General features: G+C 47.4%; 1 protein-coding gene across 1 annotated transcript in view; it reads right to left on the bottom strand.

Annotated features, from left to right (window-relative positions):
• Positions 1–862: 862 nt before the first annotated feature.
• The window catches only part of MAL (mal, T cell differentiation protein (MAL blood group)), a 34,403-nt gene continuing 7,602 nt past the window's right edge, over positions 863–27,663 (bottom strand). Inside the window, exons 2-4 of the mRNA XM_032779209.1 lie at positions 7,384–7,551; positions 3,754–3,879; positions 863–2,591 (exon numbers count right to left, since the gene is read on the bottom strand). Of these exons, the coding sequence (XP_032635100.1) occupies positions 2,517–2,591; positions 3,754–3,879; positions 7,384–7,551 (369 nt within the window). The 3' untranslated portion in view covers positions 863–2,516. The remainder of the gene's footprint in view (positions 2,592–3,753; positions 3,880–7,383; positions 7,552–27,663) is intronic.

Below are 27,663 nucleotides of genomic sequence, written 5' to 3'. Positions count from 1 at the left end.
AGACATTGGGTGCCCCACCCCAGAATAACCTATAGACACATGGGTCTTGGGTCCAGGCTGTGCTCCAAATCAGGCAGGGTGGAGATTTGAACCTGGGTTTCCCACCTCCTAGGTGAGTCCCCAGCCAGTAAGTGCTATCAGGGGGGAGGGGCAGCTCTCGCTTGCAAGAGGGGTTGGCCTGGCTTCGACACCTAACTCGAGGGGAGGGTTCATGACCCAAGTATCTCCCCCACCTGGAGTTAGGGCCTAACCTGTCTCCTCGGCATTTCCTATTGGCTAGCTTGGCTGGCTTCTGGGAACCCCTTTTTAGACACCTGACTCTCCCTCATGCATTGTACAGGAGCCCTGGTGCCCAGCTCAGGGTTGTGAACTCCCTTAGGCAGCAGAGTATCTAAAAGGCACCTAAATCCCCCTTGTGGCTCTTATCCTTAGGAGCCTAAATCCCATTGACTTTGTTAGACTTACTCAGAACTCCACTGGACAGATGGGCTCAAGGTGCTTGCGCTACCTCACTAAAAATAGCTGCGTAGCCATTCAGGGTGGAGTTCCAGCGCCACGGCCGAGGGAGAGAGGCAAGTTCAGAGCCTGAGCTCCAGCCCAGGCCGTGGTGCCCAAGCAGCTATTTTTAGCGTGTTAGTGCGAGTCCAGGTGTGATGAGCTGGGCTCGGAAACTCACTGCCACGGGCTGCGCAGACGCACCCTGGCTGGCAAAGTCACTTTCCAGAGTCTACCTATGTATCTTTGAGCAACGTTAAGAGTTAATCACAACAGCCCTAGTGTAATCGCATTAAATTCTCTGCAAGGATTATGAAAAGATGACACAGACAAACATTTTTGGAATATCCATGGCAAACTTTTTTTTTTTTAATTAGCTATACAGTATTTGTAAATTTCAAATGATTTTCTTTGTGAATTCTTCCTAATGAACAAATCAAACAATTTGTTTGAGAATAGTTTATTATCCCTATTGAGGTGATCATTATTTTAAAGTTAGCCTACAGACTACACAGCACACCATCTAAGTAATCTTCCCTCATCTGATTAAGACAACAGTAATTCTTGGGATGTATAATTTGCTCTCTTAACTCAAAAATATCCTTAAAGTTTGCAAAAATTCACATTGCAATGGGAAACAGGAACAACTATTCTGCTTCCCTGGGGAGCAAAGTGAAGAGAACGTTTACAGTGACTGCCTGAAATACTGTTCTGTTACAACAGATGTTAAGGAAAAACTTTATGATGAATAAATCTCAGAGCTGTGTTTCTATGTACCAGGAGATTTGTACTGGGTCTGTTGCTGTCTGGATCAAGAAGAGAAAATATTTTGGTTAAAATTCAGGTGCCTAAAATTAAGCACCCAAATACAGCTTCAGGTGTCGAACATTAGGCAGCTAAGTTTGAAAATGTGGCATGTATCTTTCAGAGTGTCAGGATTCTGAGTCGTTAGACCCTGTTCCTGCTTCCATTAAAGTGAGTGGCAATTGGCCTATTGGCATCAGTGTGTCAGAGCAACACATATACGTATTTGTGACCTTAAAAATGCTGATGTAGCTTGAATTATTCTGTTCAATGTGGTGAATTTTAGTAATTCATGTATCTGCTTCTTTTCCACTCTCGCTCCCAGTGTTGAGAAAATAACAGAATATGTCACTCACTTTTCTGGCTGTCTTGCCTAAAGAGCCAACAGACACTATCGACTTTCTTTGACAACTGCTACAGAATATGGCCCTGATCCTGCAAGCAGATCCCTGCAGCTTTGCAGAGCCCTCATGAAATCAGTAGAGCTCTGCATGGAGCTGAATGCTGGATCGGGGCCCATTTGAGCTACTCTGCATGTGGTTTATGTAAAATTAAACAATCCCCAAGGAAGTGAAAGAGAGAGGAAGGCAAAGAGATGGGCCAGTGGTGAATGATGGCATTATCTGTAGAGCCCAGGAATGAATCAAGGTACTCAGCTGGGAGGCTTTCCTTTGAAAGTTTCATAGCGTTTGAGGTTAAAAGAGACCATTAGAGCATCTAGTCTGACCTCCCTGAATTTCACAGGCCAATTAATTTTCACCCTGATACCCCGATATTAAGCCCAAAGACTTGATTTAGACTAAAACATTTCAGTCCTGAGGAGGCTAAGCTGTTGATACCAAAGTTCCACCACAGCCCGAGGCTCCCTTCACTGGCAGGGGATTGAGAGATGCCCTTGATTCATTCCAACAGCTGGCCCAGTCCCAGGGAGATGGGACAAAACAGAGAGAAGTAAAGCAGGTTCCCAGTTCCCTACAACAAAACTGTGTCTGACTTAGAAGACATCAAAAGGAAACCATTTTGCTGAAAAATAGAAATCTCCAGGCAGATTTTTTTCTTCGTTGTCATGGTACCAAGTACAAAGCAGCGTATAGTAGTCTGTACATCAAAGTATTCCGATGTAAGACAAGCAATCGTGTGACGACATATGCTTGGATCGTAACTTGGAAGGTTGCTCAAGATGGATTCCTTAAGGCTTAGGGGAAGCTCTGGAGGTTTTATGATGATTTCCATCTCAGCAGAGAGAACCCTTCATGGATCACGTACAGCAAGGTGGCTAAAAATGCAAATACCTACAATGGAAACAAAGCTGGAGTCAGGTACAGTTAATTGCTAAAGGGTATTGTTTGTTGACTGTATATTTAAATTTGCCCATTCAGCAGTACTTATTTTAACCAGTACTGTACTTGTGTACAGTACTGTGGAGTACTGTACACAAAAGCAGTGACTCCATTCCAGAGTTGCTAAGGGTAAGATTTTCAAAGTCACCTAAGTGATTTAGAATCCAAGTGTCACTGAAAGTCACTTAGGCTCTGAAGTGCAGAAGTCACTTTTGAAAACTGGGCTTAAGTTTTTGAGTCACTTTGGTGCTTTTGAATCAGTTTCCCTGATCCTCACAATACTATTTGTGAGCATCTCAGGCCAGGTCTACACTACGCGCGAAAATCGATTTTAGATACGCAATTTCAGCTACGAGAATAGCGTAGCTGAAATCGAATATCTAAAATCGATTTACTCACGCGTCTTCACCACGCGGGATCGATGTCTGTGGCTCGCTATGTCGATTCTGGAACTCTGTTGGTTTTGGTGGAGTTCCGGAATCGATATAAGCGCGCTCAGGGATCGATATATCCCGTCTAGATCAGACACGATATATCAATCCCCGAGCAATCGATTTTAACGCGCCGATACGGCGCGTAGTCTAGACGTGGCCTCAGTCTCTGGTGGCGTCTCACACACTTTTACCCTTTCTCAAATGGCTGCCGTCTGCCATTTCTTTCAATGGGGCTGAAGCCACAGCTGGCCCTCAGTTAAGATGGCCACCATGTTCCCCAGGATCTTTGCAGGTAGAAGAGAAGCTGGCTCAAGTAAAGATCTTCACTGGCTTCTACTGTGCTCAGCAGGGATGAAGGCCCAGCTGGGCTTAAGGAAGGTGGCCACTTGGCCACAGACCACAGCACTCAGTAATACTATATTGAAAAGATGCTAAAAACAGTGGGCATCTGAGGAAAGGGCGAGCTACTGTACTGGATATGAATGGCCTGGATCCCAGAGTCTTTTGGAGTTTGACAGATGGGGATGATTAAACTGCTCATTGTCACAGTGAGCGAGAGAAGGGCTCTCCCCCTCCCCCTCATGGAAGTGCTGGGTCTGAGCTTGTCTCCCAGGCCATTCAGCTTTCACTCCTTGTACATTTTGTTCACCCCTCCACTGTGAAAGCTATTTGGTACTTACCACTGCTGCAATATCTTCCTGGTAAAGTTTAAATGGGAGAGTCTCATGGGCAAGGATGGTGGCATGGGCTTGTAAAACAGCAGCACTCAGGTAAAACAGAGCAGCCATTGAATGATAGAAAGCATCCTAGAAAATAATAATAATTAACAATCACTTCCAAAAATACCACTAAAGTCAGAGACAGAAGGTACTGTAAAAAACACACACACACTTTCCCAGCAGAGCGACAAAAGCACTTTGGGCCATATACAACTAGTTCATTTAACTTGAGCCTCAGGCCAAAGTGGTTTGTGCAAATGGGATTCTGTCCAAGTTTGGCATTTTGGCAAATATATTTTGACAGAAAGGAGCTGCATTGTGACCCAGATCCTCAAAGATAGTTAGGTGCCTAACTCCCAATGGGCCACTCCCAATGGGAGTTAGGTGCCTGGATACTTTTGAGGATCTGGGTCTTCGCATCTGAGCCTGGCCTGTGACTAGGACTCCTAGGTGCTACAGTAATGCAAACAATAAGTAAGAGAGCAGATGGGGGGACTCAAGGTGTCATAAACAGATGGTTAAGGGTTAATGTCTCTTTTACCTGTAAAGGCTTAAGAAGCTCAGTAAACCTGGCTGACACCTGACCAGAGAACCAACAGGGGGACAAGATACTTTCAAATCTTGGTGGAGGGAAGTCTTTGTTTGTGCTTTTTGTTTTGTTCGTTGTTCGCTCTTGGGGCTAAGAGGGACCAGACGCACATCCAAGTTCTCCAAATCTTTCTGAATCAGTCTTTCATGTTTCAAAATTGTAAGTAGTAGCCAGGCAAGGCGGATTAGTCTTATGTTTGTTTTCTCAACTTGTAAATGTGTCTTTTTGCTGGAAGGATTTTTACCTCTGTTTGCAGTAACTTTGAATCTAAGGCTGGGATCGGGGGGGGTCCCTCTAGTCTATATGAATCTGAGTATCCTGTAAAGCATTTTCCATCCTGATTTTACAGAGATAATTTTTACCTTTTCTTTCTTTAATTAAAAGCTTTCTTTTTAAGAACCTGATTGATTTTTTCCTTGTTTTAAGATCCAAGGAGTTTGGCTCTGTGTGAAGCCTCTCAAGGCAACCCAGGGAGGGGAAAGTCTAGGGGGGGAAAGGAGGGGGATGGTTAATTTCTCCTTGTTTTAAGACCCAAGGGGTCTGGGTCTGGGTTCCCCAGGGAAGGCTTTGGGAGAACAGAAAGTGCGCCAGGCACTAAATTCTGGCTGGTGGCAGCCTACCAGATTTAAGCTAGTAATTAAGCTTAAAGGTGTTCATGCAGGTCGCCACTTTTTGTACCCTAAAGTTCAAAGTGGGGGAAAAACCTTGACACAAGGCAAAATCCCCAATTTTCCATAAGGTTGTGGTATATGGAGGCTGTTCTCCCCATGTCACGCCTGTGTGGAAGACCACTCGGAGCAGGCCTCATTGCAAGGGAGCTGAACTTGCAGTTACTGCACACCGTGCCCTTGTGCTGAGACAACAAACAACGAAATCAACAATCCCAGTGGTACCACATCTCTGCCACTGTAGCCACGCTGCCTGCCCTGGGCAAGGGAGCACATGTGCTCCTGGAGTGGCACAGCTAGACTGGAAACCAGTGTCACGATTCCTCCTGTGCTGAGGTGCTAGTGGGCAGCATGTAAGTTACTTCACCCGTACCTTGCACACATCCAGATACCCTAGCGGTGGAGACAGGGCTCTCCAAACTCCCCGTCCTTCTCTACCCCCTCTCTGGCTTGCAGTGAAGCTTATCAGGCCAGCGTCCTTGCTGCCCATCCCACAGCTGGAGTCATCAGCTGAGCAGGGTATCATGGGGGCAGGGGGCAGAGACAATCTAGCCCTGTGGAGGTGAGACTTGACTGGAAGGTAAAGTGTAGCCTTGGGTTAGGGAGTGAATTCCTGTACGTAATGAGCTAAGCTTGCTAGAAAGGAAGAGAAGATGGGGATGGACCGAAGGCCCAGTGACCCCAGGCAGGAGCAGAGCAGTTACGTCCCCATCCTGACACTGTCTTGAATGGTACAAGGGCCTGGCTAATATGCTGCCCCGTGTGCCAGGGGCCCAGGAGGGCATGGCCCATCAGTACAGGGCTATGGCGGGAGGGGCAGGGTCTGCTGCTCTGCTCTTGATGTGCCGTCTGGTGCACAATACTCTCCAGAGCCCAGGTGCCATCTTGTCTTCTTCCACAAACAACTCCTGAGGAGACTGGCTCCACCCTGCTCAGCTCACCATCATGGAGGACCTCTTCATCCCACCTCCCAAGCCACTGGAGGAATGTTCCAGTGGGGAGGGAGGAAGGGAAATTTGGGATTATTAGATTTTCTAGGCCACTCCTGAACCATTGTGTCTGAGCCCCTCACAACGCCCCTGAGAGGGAGGGAAGATCCCTGTTTAAACAGATGGGGAGACTGAGGCAAAGGGATTTGCCTGAGGTCATTCAGGGAGTCTGTAGCAGACCCAGGAATAGAACTCGAGTCAGAGCAGAGTGCTAATCGGAATTGCCATCCCATGGGAAGTTCTGGTATTTCAACTCCTTCTCCCCCGCTGAATTGGGACAAAGATGAAATATTGAAATTTTCCCCAGAACAAGTTTTCAAAACAATTCATTTTCGAAACAGCAAAAAGTTGCATTTCGGTTTGTTGAACTGACCCCTAAACATTTCACTTCCAGTCAGTGCAACATTAAACTGCATTACCTCATGGGAGTTGTAGTTTGGGCATCTCAGGCCTCCATTCTCCCCAATGGGCTGAGCTCCTCAGCCATACTTCATCTTCCATGATGCACCTGAACTCATGTGTCTCACTTGGTGAGCCATGTGGCTCTGTCAGAGGAGAACCTGTGCTGCACCATGGGAGGTGTAGGCTAGCCAAGGAGATCCGCCCATAAGTGAACGGGGACAGGAGCAGTTTGAATTACAGTTCCCATAGGGCAACGGCATCACCATTGGGAAATGCAGTTTAGTGGTGAATCGCCCAAAGCAAAATATTTTGTTTTGATTTTCCTGGCAGAAAATTGAAAAGTTTCAGCAAATTCAAAATTATCTTGTGGAAAAATTTAATTTTGCAGAACCTATTTCCTGTGAAAATAGTTGACAGAAAATTCCCAACCAGCTGTAACTCTGATCTTCCAAGTCTTGTGCCAACATCTAGTCCATAAGAACATCCTTTCCCTGCATGTGGCACTATAGTTTTCAGTGCCTGACATCTCAGAGGGGGCAGAAGGCTCCCCGGAAAGAAAGGGCTTTGGAGGAGAAGAGGGAAGGGAGGTACATCAGGAATGGTGTGAACTACAGTCTCTTCCTGGGAATATAATGAAATGCAAAATATAGCTTTGCTAATTGCTCATCAGAACAGGTGCAACATCCACAATTGCTGGACTTTCTGAGCCAGAAGCAACGGAGGCTGCTTATTCTGGATTCAGGTCCTGATAGCAGCTTTGGATAATCCTGTAATGGCACAGTGAGAGGCATATAAACCCAGTCTGCCAACATGCATGTTAACTTCACTTGACACCGGTGAATAGTCCCACTGTCTCAAATACATGCCTAGTGTTGGCTGGATCAGGGCCACAGTGCTCAGACTGTATGTGTCAGTGAGCTATACAAAGAGAGGATCAACTTACCACTGCAATCCAAGAAGATTTTCCACCATGAGCGCCGCAGAAATAGAGGCACATGAGAAGAGTTGAGAATGTGAAGCAGAACACAGAGACAAACATAACCCAGCCTTGCAGCATGTGTAAAAATACCCTGGTTGAGGCCACCAGAATCCAGACAAGGCCTCCAAACACCTACAAGGAATAAGCGAAAGGGAGAGAGAACAGAATAATTCAGGTTTCGTATCTTCCATCATCATGTGTCATGTTGTGATCTCAGAAGACATAAGTCCATTGGTCTCAACCTGAAAGCTGTACATCAAGATTGCCTTCTTTCCCCAAGAAACTAATAAGAATATTACATTTAACAAACCCTGTCTTAATAAAATACAGCTGTTCTACACCTACATTTCCCTTCTTCTCAGGCAATTCACAAGGCAGCAATCATCTAGTTCTGCAATTTATTGTCATATGTGGGGGCGATCGCCATCTCATACGTGAATACAAGCAGTCCTCAGACTTACGACACAACTGGTTCCTTACAATTGCATCGTAAGTTGGAACATTGTAACTTGGAACTGCAACTACTCCATTGTGGGACAAGCATCGTAAACTCAAAACCTATAGTCATTAGTCAATTCAGGGTGTCAATCTAGAAGCATCGAACGGCAGAAGTCTGAGGACTGCCTGTATTTAATAGCCCCAAAACAAAACGCTTATGAAGGGAAGTTGGACTCCATGGAGTCCAACACTCAGATGTAATATTAGAGAAATTTTGCACAACCCAACTGCTACCTCTGGCCAAAGTTTTCTTAATTTTCCATTTTTAATGACATTTGTTGTTGAAAATTGGAATTTATTTTGTTAATGGAAAATCTAATGAAAATTGTGTCTGCATTTTGGGAGGTTGTTGACCAGCAACCAAGCTCAACATTGTGTTTGTTTACTTATTTACATTTCAAAAAATGCAAAGTTTTTGCCCCTTCCTGTGATAATAGTATTGGTTTTCTGGCTAGTTGTGCTGCTGCCATTGGTGTGCACAACAGACACAGCTTTACATAGGCTTCTGGCTCTCCTGCTTTAACAATATGGCTCCTATAGAGTCAGAACTGGAAGGTACCTCGAGAGGTCATCTAGTCCCGTCCCTGCACTCGTGGCAGGACTAAGTATTATCTAGACCATTCCTGACAAGGGTTTGTCCAACCTGCTCTTAAAAATCCCCAGTGATGGAGATTTCACAACTTTTCCCTGGGCAATTTATTCCAGTGCTTAACCACTCAGACACTTAGGAAGTTTTTCCTAATGTCCAACCTAAACCGCCCTTGCTGCAATTTAAGGCCATTGCTTCTTGTCCTGTCCTCAGAAATTAAAGAGAACAATTTTTCTCCCTCCTCCTTTTAAGCACTTGAAAACTGTTATCACATCCCCTCTCGGTCTTCTCATCTCCACACTAAACAAATTCAATTTTTTTAATCTTCCCTCGTAGATCATGTTTTCCAGACCTGTAATCATTTTTGTTGCCTTTCTCTGGACTTCCTCTCGTTTGTCCACATCTTTCCTGAAATGTGGCATCCAGAACTGGACACAATAATCCAGTTGAGGCCTAATCAGTGCGGAGTGGAGCGGAAGAATTATTTCTTGTGTCTTGCTTACATCACTCCTGCTAATACAGCTCAGACGGGCTTGTCTACACAAGGATTTACTGTGCACTAACTTAAGTCTGTGTGCACTGAAGAGCGTGTCTACACTGCAGTTAGACACTCGCTGCTGGCTCGTGCCAGCTGACTTGGGTGCACAGGGCTTGGCTCAAGGGGCTGTTTAATTGTGATGTAGACGTTCAAGCTGAAGCCTGAGCTCTGGGACCCCCATGATGGGGATGGGTCCCAGGCTCCAAGCTAAGCCTGGCTGTCCATAAGGCAATTAGAGAAACAAGGTGGGGGCGATGAGACCTTTTATCGGACCAACTTCTGTCTGTGAGCGAGCTTGTCTGGGACCAGTATGGCTATAACAACACTGCATGCTGCACTGCAGCTAAACCGCCCCATAGCCTGAGCCCAAGTCAGTGGGCATGGGCCACCTGCAGGTGTCTAACTGCAGCATAGACACATCCAGCGTGGCCTTCATTCACACTATACAATTCTTAACGCGTACTAACCTGGCCAGTTAATACTTATTCTTCAATCCACTTTGAAAGTGGAGTAAGTGTCACACACCGTACCTCAGAATATACATATTGTTAGTGTGGATAAAGTTATTAGATTGTGCTGTATGGTTGTTAGTGAAATATGCTGCAAGTTTGCTAGGGAGTTTACAGGGGGAGGCTGTGGGGTAGACTAAGAGACCTAGCCAGAGGAACTGACAGGCTAGTTAAGGGTGTGGGTTCTGGTGCCTGGTGGGGGGTTGTTTTGTTTTGTTTTGTGTTTCTTGGACTAGCAGGTTTTAGGTGGGAAGGCTATGACCGATACAGAGGCAGCAGTGAAAGACACAATGAGGATGACTGGATGTGGAAGCTGCGGCATGTACATGATCCTGGAGGGGGTACCTAAAAAGAGTTTTGTCTGCATGAAGTGCCGCCTGATAGAGCTGATGGAAGAAAAGATCCAAGGACTGGAGATGCAGATGGAAAGTCTGTTCGAGTTTAGAAGGGGGTTTGAGCAGATGATGGAGCAAAGACATGAGGAGGCTGAAGGGATAAGCTCAGAGTTGCAGATGGAAGCAGGACCAAACAATTCTGAGGAGAGACTGCTGGGTGAGGAAAGTGGATGGTGGAAGCATGTGACTAAGAGAACCAGGCAGAGGAAAAGACAGGCCAGTGAAGGAGAAATAGAGCTCAGGAACAGGTTTTCAGAGTTGGAAAATGAAGAAGGGGCACTGCAAGTGGTCACTGAAGGAGAGAGGGCAAGGAAAAAGAGAAGAGCCATTAGTCCTGTAGAAGGAGGGGAGGAGTCAATGGAGGCAACACCAAATATAAGCCCCAAGAGGATTGCAAGGGTGAATAGGAATCGAGAAGACTTGCAGCTAGTGGGTGCAGGGGATAGACCGGAGACTGTCACTGTCACCAGGAAAAGGCAGGTCTATGTGATTGGAGACTCCTTACTGAGAAGAATAGACAGGCCTGTAACTAGAGCAGATCGGGAGAACAGAAGGGTGTGCTGTCTGCTGGGTGCTAAGATACAGGATGTGAACCTGAGGCTGAAAAGGATCCTAGCCTCTGGCCACATCTGCCCCGAGACAAAGTCCATTCCGACGCCAAATGGATGGCGATCAGCTAAACCCATGAGCATAGTGGCAGACTCACCAGCAGCACCCAGGAAAAGAGATCTATCTGAGCAGTAATGGCAGATCCAGCCCATCGAGGCCAGGACCCCTGGCATGACTTACCTGCTGATAATGCAAGATCAATTGCCAAATTAAGCTATCCTCACGCTACCAGCCATCCATAAATTTATCAAGCTAGTCTTAAAGCAGATATAACTTTGGCCCCCATTACTCCCTTGGAAGGATGTTCCAGAACTTCACTCTTATTGTTCTAATGGAAAACCTCGCTCTAATTCAAGTCTAAACTTCTAGTGTCAGATTTATACCATTTGTTCTTGTGTCTAACATTGGGTAGAAGCTTAAAATAATTCCTCTCCCCCCTAATATTATACCTCTGAAAATTAAAAGAGCAAGCATGATCCCCTCAACCTTTTTGTAGGCTAACAAGCCAAGCTCTTGAGTCTCTTTCATAAGACAGGTTTCCATTCCCGGATCATCCTAGTAGCCCGTCTCTGAACCTGTTCCAGTTTGAATTTCATCTCTCTAAATAGGAGACCCAAAACTGCACACAGTTCCAGATGAGGTTCACCAGTGCATATATAACGGTACTAACACCTCCTTATCTTGCTGGCAAACACTCACCTGAGCAATCCTAAAACGCATTAGCTTTTAACGCCATATCACATTGGCGCTCATAGTCATCCTGTGATCAACCATACTCCCAAGTCCTTCCTCCGCATTGTTAGCTGCAAACTGATGTCCCCATTTAACTCAAATCTTAATTATAGTCCTAAATGCAGACTGGCACTTTTCATTATTAATTCATCCTATACTATACTCCAGTTTACAAGGCATCCAGATCTTCCTGTATGATACGCCCGGTCCTTCTGTGTTAGCAATACCACCCAGCTTGTGTCATCCACAAACTTTATTAGCACATCGCCTTTTGGCGAGTCAGTATAAAAGGTCAAATAATGATGGTCCCAAACTGATCCTTGAGGAACTCCAGTAGAACCTCCTTCCAGCTTGACAGTTCACTCTTCAGTACGACCCTGGATCTCCCCTTAACCATTCCTTACCACCTTCAGTTTCATATGACCCATCTTTTCCAATTAACTTAATTCCCCGTGGAACCGTGTCAAATGCTGATCTGAATGAGGTAAATTAGATCTACTGCATTCTTTGTCCTAAAATCTGTCACTCTCAAAGAAGGAGATCAGGTGTTTGCACATCCTTTGTAAACCAAGTTGTCATGTTGTTCCAATTACCATAACCTCAATGTCCTTAACACTTTCTCCTAAAATTTCCAAACGCTAACATACTACAGATGTCAACACAGCTATAGTACTCAGATCATTGTTTTCCCTTTCTTAAAGATAGAACTATGTTAGCAATTCTCCAGTCGTACAGTACAACCTGAGTTACTGATCTTAAATTCGTGCTAATGGGGCATTTCATGGGCCATTCTTAATATTCGTGATGAAGAGTATCTGGCCTCGATTTCCCATGAAGCTGTTCAAGTCTGCTTCTACCTCAATGGTGTAATAATACCTCACCTCATTCCCATGTGCATCCTTCATTATCCCTAACTCCTCATTAGCCTATTAAAGACTAGGCACGTATTTATTTAGATATGGGGCCATGCCTAGTTATCCTTAACCCCATTCCAACCTCAGTTAGCGCCACTTCTTCTTCTTGTTTTCTCTTATTTATTGTGGCTATAGAACTTTTACTAGTTGGTTTTAAGCCTTTTGCAAGGTCCAGTTCTACATGGCTTAGCCTTCCTCACTTTATCCCTACATGTTCTGACCTCACTAAGGTAGCTTCCTGCTAATCCCAACTCTTCCACTCCTGTAGGCTTCTGATTCTCTAATCACCTCTCTGAGATGCTTGCTCATCCGTTGGTCTTAAACACTCCTGCCTATGGTTGTTTTTCCCCTTTTCTTGGATGCAGGCTTCTGAAGTTTCTGCAGTGAACTTAAAGTAATTCCAGCCTCCTCCGCATTTAGATCCACAGTTTTCAGTCCAATCCACTTCCAACTAATATTCCTCATTTCAATTAGCCCTTGAGAAGTCAAAAACCCTAGTCCAGATCTATTTTGTTTTCCTTCCATCTAGATTTGAATGAATAGCTCATGATCCTCGAACCAAGGTTGTCCCCTAACAACATTTCTTCTACGACTCTCCTGCTCACCAAACCAAATCTAAAATGGCACCCCTCTTGTGGTACTTCAACATGGTGAAGAAATCCATCCGCTATCACATCCAAAAATCTGAGCCCTATTATTCTTACTAGCATTGTCCTCCAGTCTATATCTGGGAAGTTAAAGTCCCCATGATCACACAATCCATTAGTGTTTACTTCATTTAAAAACAAAAAGACGATAAAGGTTCTCCTGAAAACACAATAAAAAAAAAAAAAAGAGTTGAAGTTCTGGAAGCATCTTGCCAAGGGAGTAATGGGGCAAAGTATATATCTGCTTAAGACTAGCTTGATAAATTTATGGATGGCTGGTAGCGTGAGGATAGCTTAATTTGGCAATTGATCTTGCATTATCAGCAGGTAAGTCATGCCAGGGGTCCTGGCCTCGATGGGCTGGATCTGCCATTACTGCTCAGATAGATCTCTTTTCCTGGGTGCTGCTGGTGAGTCTGCCACTATGCTCATGGGTTTAGCTGATCGCCATCCATTTGGCGTCGGAATGGACTTTGTCTCGGGGCAGATGTGGCCAGAGGCCCTGGAGGTTTTTCGCCTTCCTCTGCAGCGTGGGGCACGGGTCACTTGCTGGTGGATTCTCTGCAGCTTGAGGTCTTCAAACCACAATTTGGAGACTTCAATAACTCAGACATAGGTTAGGGTTATAGAAGTGGATGGGTAGTATTCTGTGGCCTGCTTTGTGCAGGAGGTCAGACTAGATGATCATATTGGTCCCTTCTGACCCTAAAGTCTATGAGTCTATGACACACAAAGCATCCCTGTCCAAGGGGCTGTTGACCGCCCATTAATCGACCTTGTGACTCAGCCGTGCAAGCACCACACAATGGGAACTGCTCAGTCACTGGGACATGGGGACTGATTGTTCACTGGGACTCAGAAAAGCCCACCAGGACGTGCCTGACTAGCGTCTGCCAGGCACATGGGGCCAAGGGTGTAAAACAAGGGACAGTAGCATCACGTCTTCACCTTTCTCCTTCCCTACCTACACTGGACACAGCCGAGATGCCAAGACGACAAAGTTCATCTGAAGAGACTGGTCCAGGCTCAGGGGGAAGCCTGTGCAGTAAGGACTGTAACGTACCATGAGGTGAGAACATTGCTTGATCTAAATACTGTGCTTATTTCATGTTCTTTGGTGGCCATCTCTATCCTTTATGCCAACCACTTATAATCACTTAAAACCTGTCTGTCTGTAGTTAATAAACCTGTTTTATATTTTACCCAAAACAGTGTGTTTTGCTTGAAGTGCTTGGGAATTCTCAGATCAGATTACAAAGGCTAAATGTCCTCTCCACGTTGACGGAGGGGTGGAATGGGTAATAAATTTATACTGGTCAGGCTTCTGAGCAGGGCAGAATGGTACAGCTCTGGGGTCCTAGGCTGGGGAGCTGCGGGGAATTGGCTGGAGCCTCTCCATGCTGCAGTGTAGACATAACTCGAGTTACCATTTTGTGCTGAGGTTTGGCTGATTCTGATTTCAGACACCAACTTACCCTGGCAAAATCACAACACATATATATTTTACACCACTTGAGAACGTTCTGAAAGCAGAGACAATATTTCCACCGTAGCATCACAACATTCAGAAATCTTCTATTGCTGCACGCTGTAGGACGTTGTTCTGAGATGCCTTTATTTCATCCCAGCTTTATCCTGGGAAGGGAATACATTTCTTTGGCTAGTGTCACAAAGCCCAATAGTTTGACACATTGAGAGAACCCACTGATGGATGGGATGCACTGTACAAGTCCAGAAACATACATGCTGGATTGATCACATGAATGAGGTCTTCTGCAAACCCTGGAGGAAACATTTTCTGGTCATCACCCAACTTAGTGATGATTTTCAAAGCCTATTGATGCAAGAGACACACTAAGCACTATGTAGAAGTATTTTTACTCTTCCATATCACCCCTGGAGATTAACAGCTGCATGCCCCTTTCATGAACTTAGAATATACACGTTTATTAGTAGGTCTAACGACAAGCCAGACAGCAATCACAACACAGTTGCACAAATAGAGTCTGAATTTGCTTGGTCAGTTGCTGGAATCTTCAGATGATCCACGACTCACTGGCAGCAAGGTGCTGTGGAGATCCCCAAGAACTGGTAAGTGCTCGGTTGAAACCCAGCGCAGAGTGGAATGCGAGGTTAAAAAACCTATTCCAGGTATCGTTTTCCGAAATTCTTCTTCACGGTAAGTAGGCAACATGAGCCCACACAGCGGGAGAGAGGGACCTAGTTTACTCTATTAAAGCAAAGAGCAGGACAGCCTGATGAATAGCCCCTCCAATTATCTGTCAAGTATGGGAAAGGCTAATGAGCCCAAAGCCTCGGGTACTGTTGTCAAACACTTCAGACAGATGTTCCAACGTCTCTTAGCACCATTAACAGCCATTAGCAATGGAAGAGTGGCTGCTGGCTGGGTAATGTGCTTCTCCTCTCTCAGGCAGGCATAATTCTGCCTCACAAATCAAGCCTCACCCATTCTCTGGTTGTAAAAATGTCTGATTTGAGAGGTCATGAAAGCCAGGCTGCTAAGTGCCTCGCTCACCTCCCTCCCTCACCTTTTCCAGAGTTCGCACACCATTTTTTAGCTTGACATTGAATTAAGCAAACAAGAAAAGAAAAGACTGCTGAGCTCTCATGGCCTGGCAAGCTGGAGCAGAGGGACTCCTGGAGGAGGCAGGAGTTTTGGGGGGTTGATTTTTACCCCTGAAGGTTTGAGAATGTTCTGTTCTGGACAAGCTGGGAATAAGACCTGGCCAGGTTCTGGGGGGTCTAACCAGCCTGACCCTTTCCAGGCCTGCCATCAATAACACTTAGCACGACGCATTTGAGGGGCAGTGGGAAACTTCTCTCGCGTTTATGTGAAGAGCGCGGTTAAAGGCCTGAGCCCTGACTGCTCACATGCTGCTCTCGGGAAGGCCTGGCCACAGTCCCCTCTAGTGACTGGCCTGTACAGAGTACAGGAACCTCCACCTCAAATCCTAGTGCTCAGGGGCTTAACTTAACCCCTCCCCACCCCTGCTCTTCTCAGCCAGAGATCTCACAGGACTGTACAAAGGCCAGTATCACTGCCCCCATTTTATAGATGAGGAAACTGAGGCACAGGGCTGTGAAGTGAATTGCCCCAAGTCGCCCAGCAGCAGAGCTGGGAAAGAGCCAAGGTCTACTGAGTCCCAGCCCAGTGCTCTCTCCACTGGTCTATACTGCCTCTCCTGCTGAGGGTGATGTCTGTCTCTCCACCGCTGACTGCAGGGATGTGGCTGTATGCTGTTGTGTGACCCAGACAAGTCACTTCTGTTTCCCTTCCTGCCCACTTCCTCTGTCTGTTGGGTCTGTGAGCTCGTTGGGGCAGGGTCTGTCTCTCAACCTTCTGCCTGTGCAGCATCTAGCGCCAGGGCTGGCTCCAGGGTTTTTGCCACCCCAAGTGGCAGAAAAAAAAGGAAAAAAAAGCCATGATTGTGATAGGTGGCACCTCCACTGCGCCATTTTTTTCTTCAGCAGCACTTTGGCGGCAGGGGTGCACGATGGGGCCCCAGTGCCAGCCGAGGCTCCGGGCACTAATGCACGGAATAATTCCAATCTGCAGAGACCACCTGCCACACAGAGCAGCTCAGCAACGGAACTTAGCAAACAATTAAATTACCGTCCTGAAAAAGGGTTTGAACAGAACAGGTGCAGGGATGTGGTGATTTTATTTCACCTTCCATGGATAATATTGATCAGAGCATGGCCTGGTGCAGCAAGCTGATCCACAAGACAAGATCTTTGTACCCCCGTGGATCTGAGAGCAGGATCAGGCCTATGAAAAGACAGGGTGGTAAGTGAGGTCGTCCCATTTGAGCAGTCGGAGGTTCTGCATTTGTACAGCCCCTAGCACAATGGGTCCTGGGTCACGCTTGCGTTCCTAGGCACTACAAATCATCAGCGTCCAAGGCAGTTTAATGGTTCCCTTCCTAGATGGCACCACTTGGAGTCTGAAACAGAGATGTGAGATCAGGCAGCTCTCGGCAGAACCTCCCCACATTTACTCACGAATTGCAAGGGTAACACAGAGAGCGGTGGACAGGGAACACCTGAATGTGTCTTGTATTGTTGCAGCATTTTGTAACTAACAAAACCCCGCGCTGCCCATGTGCTCCAAGCACACAGCGCTTCATGCGCTTGGAATCCAGAGCTCCACAGGCGTGGCCTCCAGTGAAACATGAGAACAGACACATTGGGTCAGACCAAAGGTCCATCTAGCCCAGTATCGTGTCTTCTGACAGTGGCCAATGCCAGGTGTCCCAGAGCGAATTAACAGAACAGGTAATCACCAAGTGATCCATCCCCCGTCACCCATTCCCAGCTTCTGGCAAACAGAGGCTAGGGACACCTCCTTGCCCACCCTGGCTAATAGCCATTGATGGATCTATCCTCCAGGGATTTATCTAGTTCTTTTTTTGAATCTAGTTATAGCCTTGACCTTTGCAACATCCTCTGGCAAGGAGTTCCACAGGTTGACTGTGCACTGTGTGAAGAAATTCTTCCTTTTGTTTGTTTTAAACCTGCTGCCTATTCATTTCATTTGGTGGCCCCTAGTTCTTGTGTTATGAGAAGGAGTAAACAACACTTCCTTATTTACTTTCTCCACCCCAGTCATAATTTTTATAGACCTCTATCATATCTCCTCTTAGTCATCTCTTTTCCAAGCTAAAAAGTACCAGTCTTACTAATCTCTCCTCATACGGAAGCTGTTCCATACCCCTAATCATTTTTGTTGCCCTTTTCTGAACTTTTTCCAATTCTAATATATCTTTTTTGAGATGGGGTGACCACATCTGCACTCAGTATTCAAGATGTGGGTGTACCATGGATTGATATAGAGCAAAAAGCCATCCACCTGCTGCCCAGGCAGCAGCTTTCGCACTGGCTGGAGCTAGCTGCATTTGCTGTCAGCCCCCAACCTGAACCAAATACTTCACCAGGTAACACACACCACAGAACAAAAACACTAACCCAGGAACCTATCCTTGCAACAAAGCCCGATGCCAGCTCTGTCCACATATCTATTCAAGTGATACCATCATAGGACCTAATCACATCAGCCATGCCATCAGGGGCTCGTTCACCTCCACATCTACCAATGTGATATATGCCATCATGCGCCAGCAACGCCCCTCTGCCATGTACATTGGCCAACCCAGACAGTCTCTACGCAAAAGAATAAATGGATACAAATCTGACATCAGGAATCATAACATTCAAAAACCAGAGTATGGCTACACTTGAAATTTCAAAGCGCTGCCGCTGCAGAGCTTTGAAGTGCGAGTGTGGTCGCAGCGCCAGCGCTGGGAGAGAGCTCTCCCAGAGCTGCACATACTCCACATCCCCTACGGGTGTAGCTTGCAGCCGGCTCCCAGCGCTGCCGCACTGATTACACTGAGGCTTTACAGCGCTGTATCTTGCAGTGCTCAGGGGGATGTTTTTTTCACACCCCTGAGCGCGAAACTTGCAGCGCTGTAAAGCTCCAATGTAGCCATGGCCTCAGTAGGAGAACACTTCAATGTCTCTGGCCATTCAGTAACAGATTTAAAGGTGGTAATTTTGCAACAGAAAAGCTTCAAAAACAGACTCCAACGAGAAACTGCTGAGCTTGAATTGATATGAAAACTAGATATTATCAATTTAGGCTTAAAAAGAGACCAGGAATGGCTGAGCCATTACAAACATTGACTCTATTTCTCCATGTTAAGTATCCTCACAGCTTCTTGTCAAACTGTCTTAAATAGGCTATCTTGATTATCACTACAAAAGTTTTTCTCCTGCTGACAACAGTTCATCTTAATTAATTAGCCTCTTACAGTTGGTTGGACAACAACCACCTTTTCAAGTTCTCTGTATGTATATATATGTCCTCACTATATGTTCCATTCTGTGCATCCGATGAGGTGGGCTGTAGCCCACGAAAACTTATGCTCAAATAAATGTGTTAGTCTCTAAGGTGCCACAAGTACTTCTGTTCTTTCTGCGGATACAGACTAACAGGGCAGCTACTCTGAAACCAGTAAAAGAAAGGCTGTGTTAGGATTGTAATCAGAGAGCGGGCAGAGGAATGTGGCCTCCCCTGGAGGCAGCCCCATTATGCTGATGTGGTATCATATTCCCTTCCCTGAGAGGGCTCCATCACCTTCCCCCATCTGAGTCAATGCAACGGCAAACAGCTGAAGTTGCCTTTGCCTAGGTTTTTCCACATAGCTCGAAGCTGTCAGGGGCTCATCTGTGCTGATAGACCATGGCTAAAGGGTCAGCCAAGCCCCCAGAGCTGGCTGTATGAACCAGACCCGTGAGAGTCTGCAACCTTAGGCTGGAAGTCCCAGGAGGAAAGGCTAGAGAGGGTGGCATGGCTGCTCTCAGCTAGAAGTGCCACCAGAGATGCCTTTCTTGGGGCATCGCAGTCCTCTGCCTCCTCTCAGGCATGCCTAGGACCTGGAAGAGAATCTCCCCCGGGCCCCAGGGTGGATGGAAATCAGAACAGCTCCCCTGAAGGCCGTGACATTGTGCCAACATGCAGCCGCTGTGGAGCCGCTCCCCAGAGCTGACCCAGGAACGCCGTTTGGTTCAGTTCCAGCAGTGTGCGACGATGAGGTGTGTTCCCTGCCAGCCTGGCCCTCCCAGCTCAGCACCACAACCACCTCAGGCAGCCACCCACTCCAGAGTGCGGCAGCCGGTCGTAACTCCCCCAGCCCTAAGGTAGCACAGCAGTGAATCTAAAAGTGTTTCTGAAACCGCCAGAGAACAGCAGCCGCCTCCATTGCCCAAACCAGCGACAAAGCCACTAGCACACCAGGGGAGCTCCAGCAATTAGTCTCAGTGCTAGAGATGGTTGGAGCCAGAAATACCAGTCTGGAGACTGCACAGACACCCTCCAGCCAAACACATAATCAGGGGCTAGTGTGGGAACATCTCCCCTCCTCTCTTTATGGGAGGGCCATAACTTTCGCTGCTGGGAAGTCAGAACAGCCTCTCAGGTCTTGTCTACACACAAGTTGTACCACTTAAACTATCCCAGTGTAGTTAGAGCAGTTCGATCTCCTGTGTGGGCACCGTTGTTCCAGTATAAAGGTTCTTATCCCAGAATAGCTGTATGGGAAGGGGAGTAGCGGAGCTGCAGCCACACTATGGTGTAGAACCAGCTCGGTGAAAAGCCCACACCTGAACAATGTGTAGCGTAGGGTACAAGGGAACAGGCTGTATGTGATTATTGCTGGGGGGTTCCCCCAGCTCCTTAGGGCATTAGGAGCACAAATCCCACAGACTCGTTTCCCGTCAGCACTTTTGAAAACATGGCCCTGGACAATGGCTGTAAATGCTACAGAAAGAATCCAGCTTCTGCTCATTACACTGCCGGATTCCAGAGAGCAGTGTGCCCTTTAGCTGCTTCTTCTGAGGACTGGTCAGCGAATTCTAGCCCCATCCTCTGGAATCCGATTTCCCTTCTCTGCTTGCTCAGGAAGAGAGTTCGAGTGTGCTCCTGCTGAGGCATCAGACTTTGCCAGTGTCCCACTAGCTGTCTGGCCAGCAAGATGCAGCATGGAACACAAGTTGGGACTGTTGCTTAGATTGTTGGCTAAGCCCTGGAAATGCAGGTTCTCTTTTTCGGCCAGTCAGTTCACCTTGCTGCATCCAATAACTAGCTCTTCAGTGGGGAAAGTCCCTTCTATGATGTGGGTTAACAATTCTGTTACAAACTTCTTTTGTTGCTCTTTTGTTACTAGTAAGGCCCTTTGGGATTTGCAGCAATTCCTTGACGACTGTTTTTACAGTTCTGCAAATACACTTGTAAAACCAACACTTCCTTTGCAAACAGAGACAAGGAGTTGGGAGTGCTGCGCTTTGTTCTCCAGAACCAATTCACCTTCCCCTAGGGACCCGCTGAGCCCAGGTGAAGGCAGGTTTCCAGCCACAGTCCCATGCCTTGTTTGCATCTTTTCCCTCCCCTTGCAAAGGTGCTGGCACCATGTCACTAGCTGCTTAGAGTTACACAGCAGTGGATGTTCCCAAGGCTGTGGTATGAAAGCGAGCCAGGAGCCTAGGCAGTAGCTGAGAACAGTGCCTGGGCTACAGGCAGAGAGAATCACAGAATCCAAGCCCAGAAGGGTCCACCAGACCTCCTGTGTCACACAGCCAGGGAGCCTCCCCTAGCCCAGACCTTGCAGGTGTCTTTCAGAAAGAGATGCAAAGTTGGGTGGTTCAGACTGCACCAGAGCCTGGTTGAGAAATCCCCTCCACTTCCCATTGGGCCCAGAGCACTGATTTCACTAGCAGAAACAGGATCTGTGCACACAGCCCCTCAGAGTTTCCCTTCTCTCCCACCGCCTCCCATTTACGCCTCACCGGCACTGGATAAGCAGCACTGAGCCATGAACCAACAGTGGGAGATGCCCAGATTAAATGGTTTCATTCCAAGCTGCCTCCTACAGTTGAGTTCTCCTGACATCCCTGCTCCCTTGCATCCAGTTCCCAATTCTCCCTGTCCATCGGGCCATGCCCTGAACCCTGACCCTTCTCCCCTTCCTCCATAGCCAGACCCCCACACCCCCGTCAGTGCCCCAGCACATGTCCCTGTCCCTCCATCCAGACTTCAGAGGCCAAGGGCAGAGTACAGTGAAGGGAGATGGGGGAACTGACCCTGCCTTGGTGCTAGGGCTGGCACGGGGACCAATGGGCGCCAGCCTTACCCCCTTATTAAATGGATCCCAGTGTAACCTCTGGCCTAGCCTTGCGCTGCCAGCCACTCTGGCCCAGTGGGATTTCATGGGAGTGGCTGATAGCTGGGTCATGCTGGCCACATCTTGTCTCACCTCCAGTCTTCCCTGAATACCTCCTGTTCTCACTCTTTCCCGCTGCTCTCCCAGCTACTCTCCTCCCCCAAACCTTCCCCCGCTCACGGCCTAACTAAATCCGCTCAATAGGCAACAGGTTTCGCCAACAGGTTGGAGTGAGAAACCTTCGCCAGGTTGGTTTGCTGTGCCCGCTCCCTGCCTCGCTAACAGGGATCCCCCCATTCCTCGTGCTCCCTACACTCACTTGTGACATCTTGCCTGAAGCTCCATGGCAGAGTCCTCAGGGAGAGGATCCTGGCTTCTCCCGTGTGTGTGCAGCACCTGGCACAGTGACTGGGACCTCTGGGGGCCCATTATAAGAACATAAGGAGTCAGGAATATGTATCACTGCAAGAGTTGGGTGAACAATGGATTTGTCTGCTCACCAGCAAGTCTGAAAAATTGGGGGCGGGGGATGTGGTTGAGTTGGGTTGAACTGAAAACAAAATTTTGGTGACTTGAAAAGTTGAAAAAAAAACCACACCTTTGCTCAACCCAAATTGTTTTGGTTCCATTTCAAGCATTTTAATGTTTTTGATTAAAAGCATTTTTTAAACAAAGACATTTTAAATAGAAAAAAACAAAACATTTTGTTTTAAAAAAAACCAACCGTTGATGTGGTGATTTGGGGGGAATTTTATTTGTTTTTTTGGGGGGCCCCAAAAGCAAATTTGGCAAATTCAGCACAAATCTGTGAAACATTTCAGGGCCACTGAAGCTGCCTGTTTCAGTGTAAAAAAAGTTTCAAATGGAGAGTTTCACCCAGCTGGGGTGACCAGATAGAAAGTGTGAAAAATCAGAACGACGGGTGGGCAGGCAATAGCGGCCTATATAAGAAAAAGCCCCAAATATCAGGACTGTCCCTATAAAAAAAATCAGGACATCTGGTCACCCTACACCCAGCACTAATCACTATTCTTATGCTCAACAGCTTTGACCTCGCACTTTTATTGCCCCCACAAGAACTCTTCATTCCCCTGCTAAAGGCTAGAGAGTCGAATTCAAAACGCCCATTGCTGCTCCTCATGGTCACTGCTTTCCCAGCCAGAGGGCCAGGTGGGGCCCAGCTTTGGACTCCCTTGATGCTACTCTAAGCAGCAAAAGCAAATCAGCTTTTATCTCTGCCATTATCTGCAGCTGAAAGTGTTTCCAGCCATCTGAGCTGTGCTGGGTACACCTCCATCAGTGTAAACCGGGTTTGTTTTCAGTATGGCTCAGCCATGTGTCCATGGCTGCTGTCCGGGTAGGGTGACCAGATGCCCCGACAGTCCTGATTTTTGGGTCTTTTTCTTATATAGGCTCCTATTACCCCCCACCCCATCCCAATTTTTCACATTTGCTGTCTGGTCACCCTATACCCAGGCTACATGCTACGTATACGTGCGCTAGCTGGAGCAGGTGTGCAGGAACAGGGGCATCACCCCCTGCCCCATCCCCTAGGGTAGCCCTTGCCTAAGTGACTTGCTTGAAGTCACACAGCAAGTCAGTAGCAGAACAGGGCATTGAACCCAGGTCTGAACCTAGGGTGACCAGATGTCCAATTTTATAGGGACAGTCCCTATATTCAGGGCTTTGCCTTATATAGGCACCTATTATGACCCCCCTCCATCCTGATTTGTCACACTTGCTTTCTGGTCACCCTGTTTGAGCCCCAGGCCAACACCCTAATCCTGGACTGTCCTTCCTCTTCTGCCTGAAGGCCAAGCTCCTGGGTGAACCAGGCCTCACTGGGCTCAGGCGAGACTTTTAGTGTTTAATCTCAGACACTGTAGCCTCGGTCTCCTCTTTTCCAGTTACATTTTCTCCTCCTGCCCCACCCAACTCTCCACTGGGCACTGGCAGCAGAGTGAAACTTACTCAATCCATCTCTCTGATCCTTCCTGGGGTAACATAATGGGAATGTAGGTTGCAGATTCCAAAGGAGCCTAAGGGAGTTAGGCCCCAAGCTCCTGGCACCTAACTCCCTTAGGAAATCCCAAACTTCTCACATTTCACTTTGCTACCTCAGCAGAAAGGAGGTGGAAGGAGAATGTGAGAACAGCTCAGGAGGTTTTTGCTGTTCTTCTCTGCCTTTGGAGTCTGCTACTTCGTGCTACTTCTCCACTCCGGCTGCACTTCTTTTCCTGCATAGCTGACTGGCCACACAGATCGGCGCTTGATGGGCTGGGAAGGTGGCACCTAGGTGGGGAAACATCCAAGCTCTCTCAGTGGCACTCAGCCTGGGGGGTAGTTAAACAGAAGGCCCAAAGCCAGGCTTGAGGGGGGTGGGGCCGCGCAGATGAAGTGACAGTATTTACGCAAACCCTGAGGAAGCTGGCCCTTGGAGTCATGGGGCCTGATGATACTTTCAAATCAAACAAACAGTCATGCAGCTAAATTTCCTCACATCCTTCTTTGGGAATGTTTCCTCTAGGAGAGCTCTCATCATTTGTGATAAGTGTCCTGACAGCTTTGTTGTGTTTCTGTAGCAACAAAAAAGTGTGTGTGGCGGGGAGGAAGTGTACCCTTAGTAATCCAAAATGATAATAAAACCCAGCGATTCCAGTGATTACACGGGATGTAACAACTCAGGGCAGCCAACTTCGTGCCAGCACCAGAATAAAATAAATCGGTCCTCAGCCAGATCCAGAAAGCTCATTGGAAGGACCAGTTTGGCAGAGGGCAATGAGAGCACAAGGGTCTGCCAAAATGGATCCACTTGCAGGAGGGGGTGGGGGGTGCACTGTCTGAGCAAAGCCTCCTTTGGCAGGTTGCATCAGAGTGATATTAAAAAGCAAAGACACCCAACTTGCAGCACATTCCAGTCTGGTTTCTCTCAGGGCATGTCTGCTTCGAGCTGGCGGGGGACTAGAGGGGCCCCTGCTAACTTTGATCACTAGTGCGCTGCAAGCAGAGAGCAGCCACCACTGCGCAAGCAGCAGGAAACCAAAATGGCAGGTGCATGCTCAGGGCGGCTAGTCCCTGCTGCCGCTCACACCACAGCAGCTTGCGTTCAACATGTAGCACTCGCACTATCAGAGCTGGCCCAGGTACGTCTCCTTGAGCTGGAAATTACTTCTCCATCTTGAAGTGCAGACATACTCGGCATGGCCTTGCTACTGCAGCTTGTGCAGCTGTCTTGAAAGCTCTGAACATCAAATATCTGACTAGAATTAGTCTTGGATGGGTTAGATTTTTATCATTAAATGCCAGTAAACATCAGTTTTCCCTTACGCACACACCTGCAAAAATATCTCCATCAATAATCATCAAAATGTACAGAGAGACAAAGTAAGCAAAATGCTGCTTGAGAACAGAGTTTGATTTAGGGATATTTACTTTGTATTCTTGGACCTGGGATGTTGCCAATTTATGTTTTAATGGTTATAAAGCTTTAACTTTTATAAGCTCAACATCAATCGGCAGTAAATAAATATCTGACCTCCCCATTGTCTGACCCCCAGAGCTTCCTGCAACTGTGAAAATTTTAGTTGATGTAAATGGGGCGGGGGGAATGCTTCAAAAATAGATATCTGTGGAAACGATAAAAAATAAAAATCGAATTCTGCCAGGCCCTAACCATCATTAAACTAGTTGTCAACACAGTACATACCAAATTTCCCAAATAGTAGAACCAGATGTCCTGATCATGTTATCTCATCTCAGGACCTTTTGCCACACTAATAGTTGCATAAATGTTTCAAATGTCAATGTTTTCCCCTGATAAAAGCAGTTGCTATATCAACCCAAGAAAGGCAATTTCAGTTTTAACATTGTGTTGGGTAACTTATCTTTTAATCAAAATTTTGTTACCAATGCACGACTCCCCCTAAGTACACAGCTGGGAGCGATAATATGTCCATAGGAGTTTTCAGCACAATTGATATCTACAATTATCTGATTGTTGGCATGAGAACACCTTCCGGCTAACAGGGCCTAGGAACAGGAATAGCTAACAACCCGCAAGCCAGTGCTATCACCTGCAGTGTTACCAAAGATCTGGGGGCCTGCGTCTCCATTGCCTTTCCACTTGTGCAAGGAGATGGAGTCAGGCCCTTGCAAATCAGGAGACTGGCTTAATCATTTTCCTTCCTGCTGCTCCAAACCCTGGTGCATTCTGTTCACAAGGGATTCAGCAACTTTCTGCAGCTGTTTGTGTTCACCAGAGTTTGCACTTTGTGCTCACTGAGTTCTAGCAAACAAACAGGGAAACAAACTCAGGGCAGCAGGTAACCAAAAGTATCAAGTTTGGGCTGGTTTCAGGGCAGGAGTAGGCTGCACAGTCTGCAGTGGCAATAATAGGAAGGGAAGCAGTAATACCGCAGAGGCCAGGCGGGTGAAACTGCCCAGCATGCTGCAGATGAGCAGGTTGGAGGCGTGGGATGTGTCCAAAGGAGCACTGTCCACGATCAGCCCAACAGGGAAGGGGCTGCTGTCTGGTGAGTGGAGGATGTGGAAAGTCAGGGGCGGTGTTCGGGTTCCCAGCTGCAGCGGTGATGGAATCAGTTACTAATTCTGGCACATGCAGGGGACTGACAACAGTTAAATCTCCAGGGCTGAGGAGCAAAGGGCTGGACATTTTCAGTCTGCTTTAACTAGCACCTAGCTGAATCCCTGGCCTCCAGCTCTGGGAGGTCTAGCTCCCCAGGCGTGCATGAGACACCTCTCCCATGGGGCAGACGGGATAGCCCTGGAGTAGCAGGGAAGAGCAGTCCTTCCCTCTGGCTCTGGGGCTAAAGGCAGACGGGGCCAGGTATATGAAGGAGAAGGAGACCCAGTGCTCAGCAGTATTTGGGGCCTGGATTCAGACACTGGCTTTCCCCAAGGATAGCAGCAGCAACAGGCAGACCTGGGAGGCAAGAGGACAGGGGCTGACAAGTGCTGGGCACCATGTGGGGCTGGGCATCCCTCCCCCCACTCCCCTCCCCAGAGTCAGGGGCAATGGACATCCTGGCCTTACTGAGGCCAATGAGAAATCTGTCATGGGTGTCAATGGGGTCAAGATTTTATGCAGAGCTGGCAGGATGGGGGAGGGACACTGACCCACCCCTCAAACAGCAGTGGGGGGCACCATAGAGACCGTATGGGACAGGAGCCCCTATTCCCAGAGGCTGGAGCAGCCAGCTCCAACCCCCCACAGCCCCTCAGGCCTCAGGGCCTGTGACTTGATTGCATTTCTCAGTGGCTGACAGAATGGAACTTGTGCTGGGGAGGGGAAGCTGGGGAAGGGGAGCAAGGAGTATGAGCGGTGTGGTCCGAGGAGCTGGGCCAAGGATTACAGGTGGGGAAAGACATCAGTGTGACCTGGAGTTTGTTGACCTGCTGCAAGCAATGAGGAGGAGTGAATAGAGTTTGGGCCAGAGGGACGAGCTGGGGTACAGATGTACGTGGTGCTGGTCACTTTGTCTGTTGAATCCCTCACTGTCTGCCTCTTGCACGCCTGCTTCTGCTCCAGTTTCCAGCAGTGTAATCCCACTGACTCAGGGAAGCGGCTCCTGCTTTGCACCCGCATTAGCAGGGCACAGACAGACCAATGCTCGCTACACCAAATACATGGATGATCCAGCCACAGGGCCTGTGACAGTATTTAGCCTCCCTCTTAATAGGTCCATACTATTTTTGTTCAGGTTTTTTTGTTTGTTTTTTTTAATAGTTCCATTGCAAGCTATTTCATTCTTCACATTCATCTCATGTTTCACATCAACAATCACAGCCAGCTACATACCTTTGCATCATCACCCTATGACCAGGTTTCATTGGCTTCTTTTCATTCTCTGTCTACACTACGGGATAATATCGAATTAGCTAAAATCGGTTTTATAAAACTGATATTATAAATTCGATTTCATGCAGCCACACTAGGCACAGTAATTCGGCGTTGTGCGTCCATGGTCCGAGGCTAACGCCGAGTTCTGAAGCATTGCATTGTGGTGAGCGTTTCTGTGTCTACACGATAGAGCTCGCGTATGCCTACGCGCCACA

This window comes from Chelonoidis abingdonii, unplaced genomic scaffold (assembly GCF_003597395.2).
Source record: "Chelonoidis abingdonii isolate Lonesome George unplaced genomic scaffold, CheloAbing_2.0 scaffold0001, whole genome shotgun sequence".
Lineage (NCBI taxonomy): Eukaryota > Metazoa > Chordata > Testudines > Testudinidae > Chelonoidis > Chelonoidis abingdonii.
Note: the sequence above shows the minus strand (reverse complement) of the source record. Positions and strands in the feature narration are given on the sequence as shown.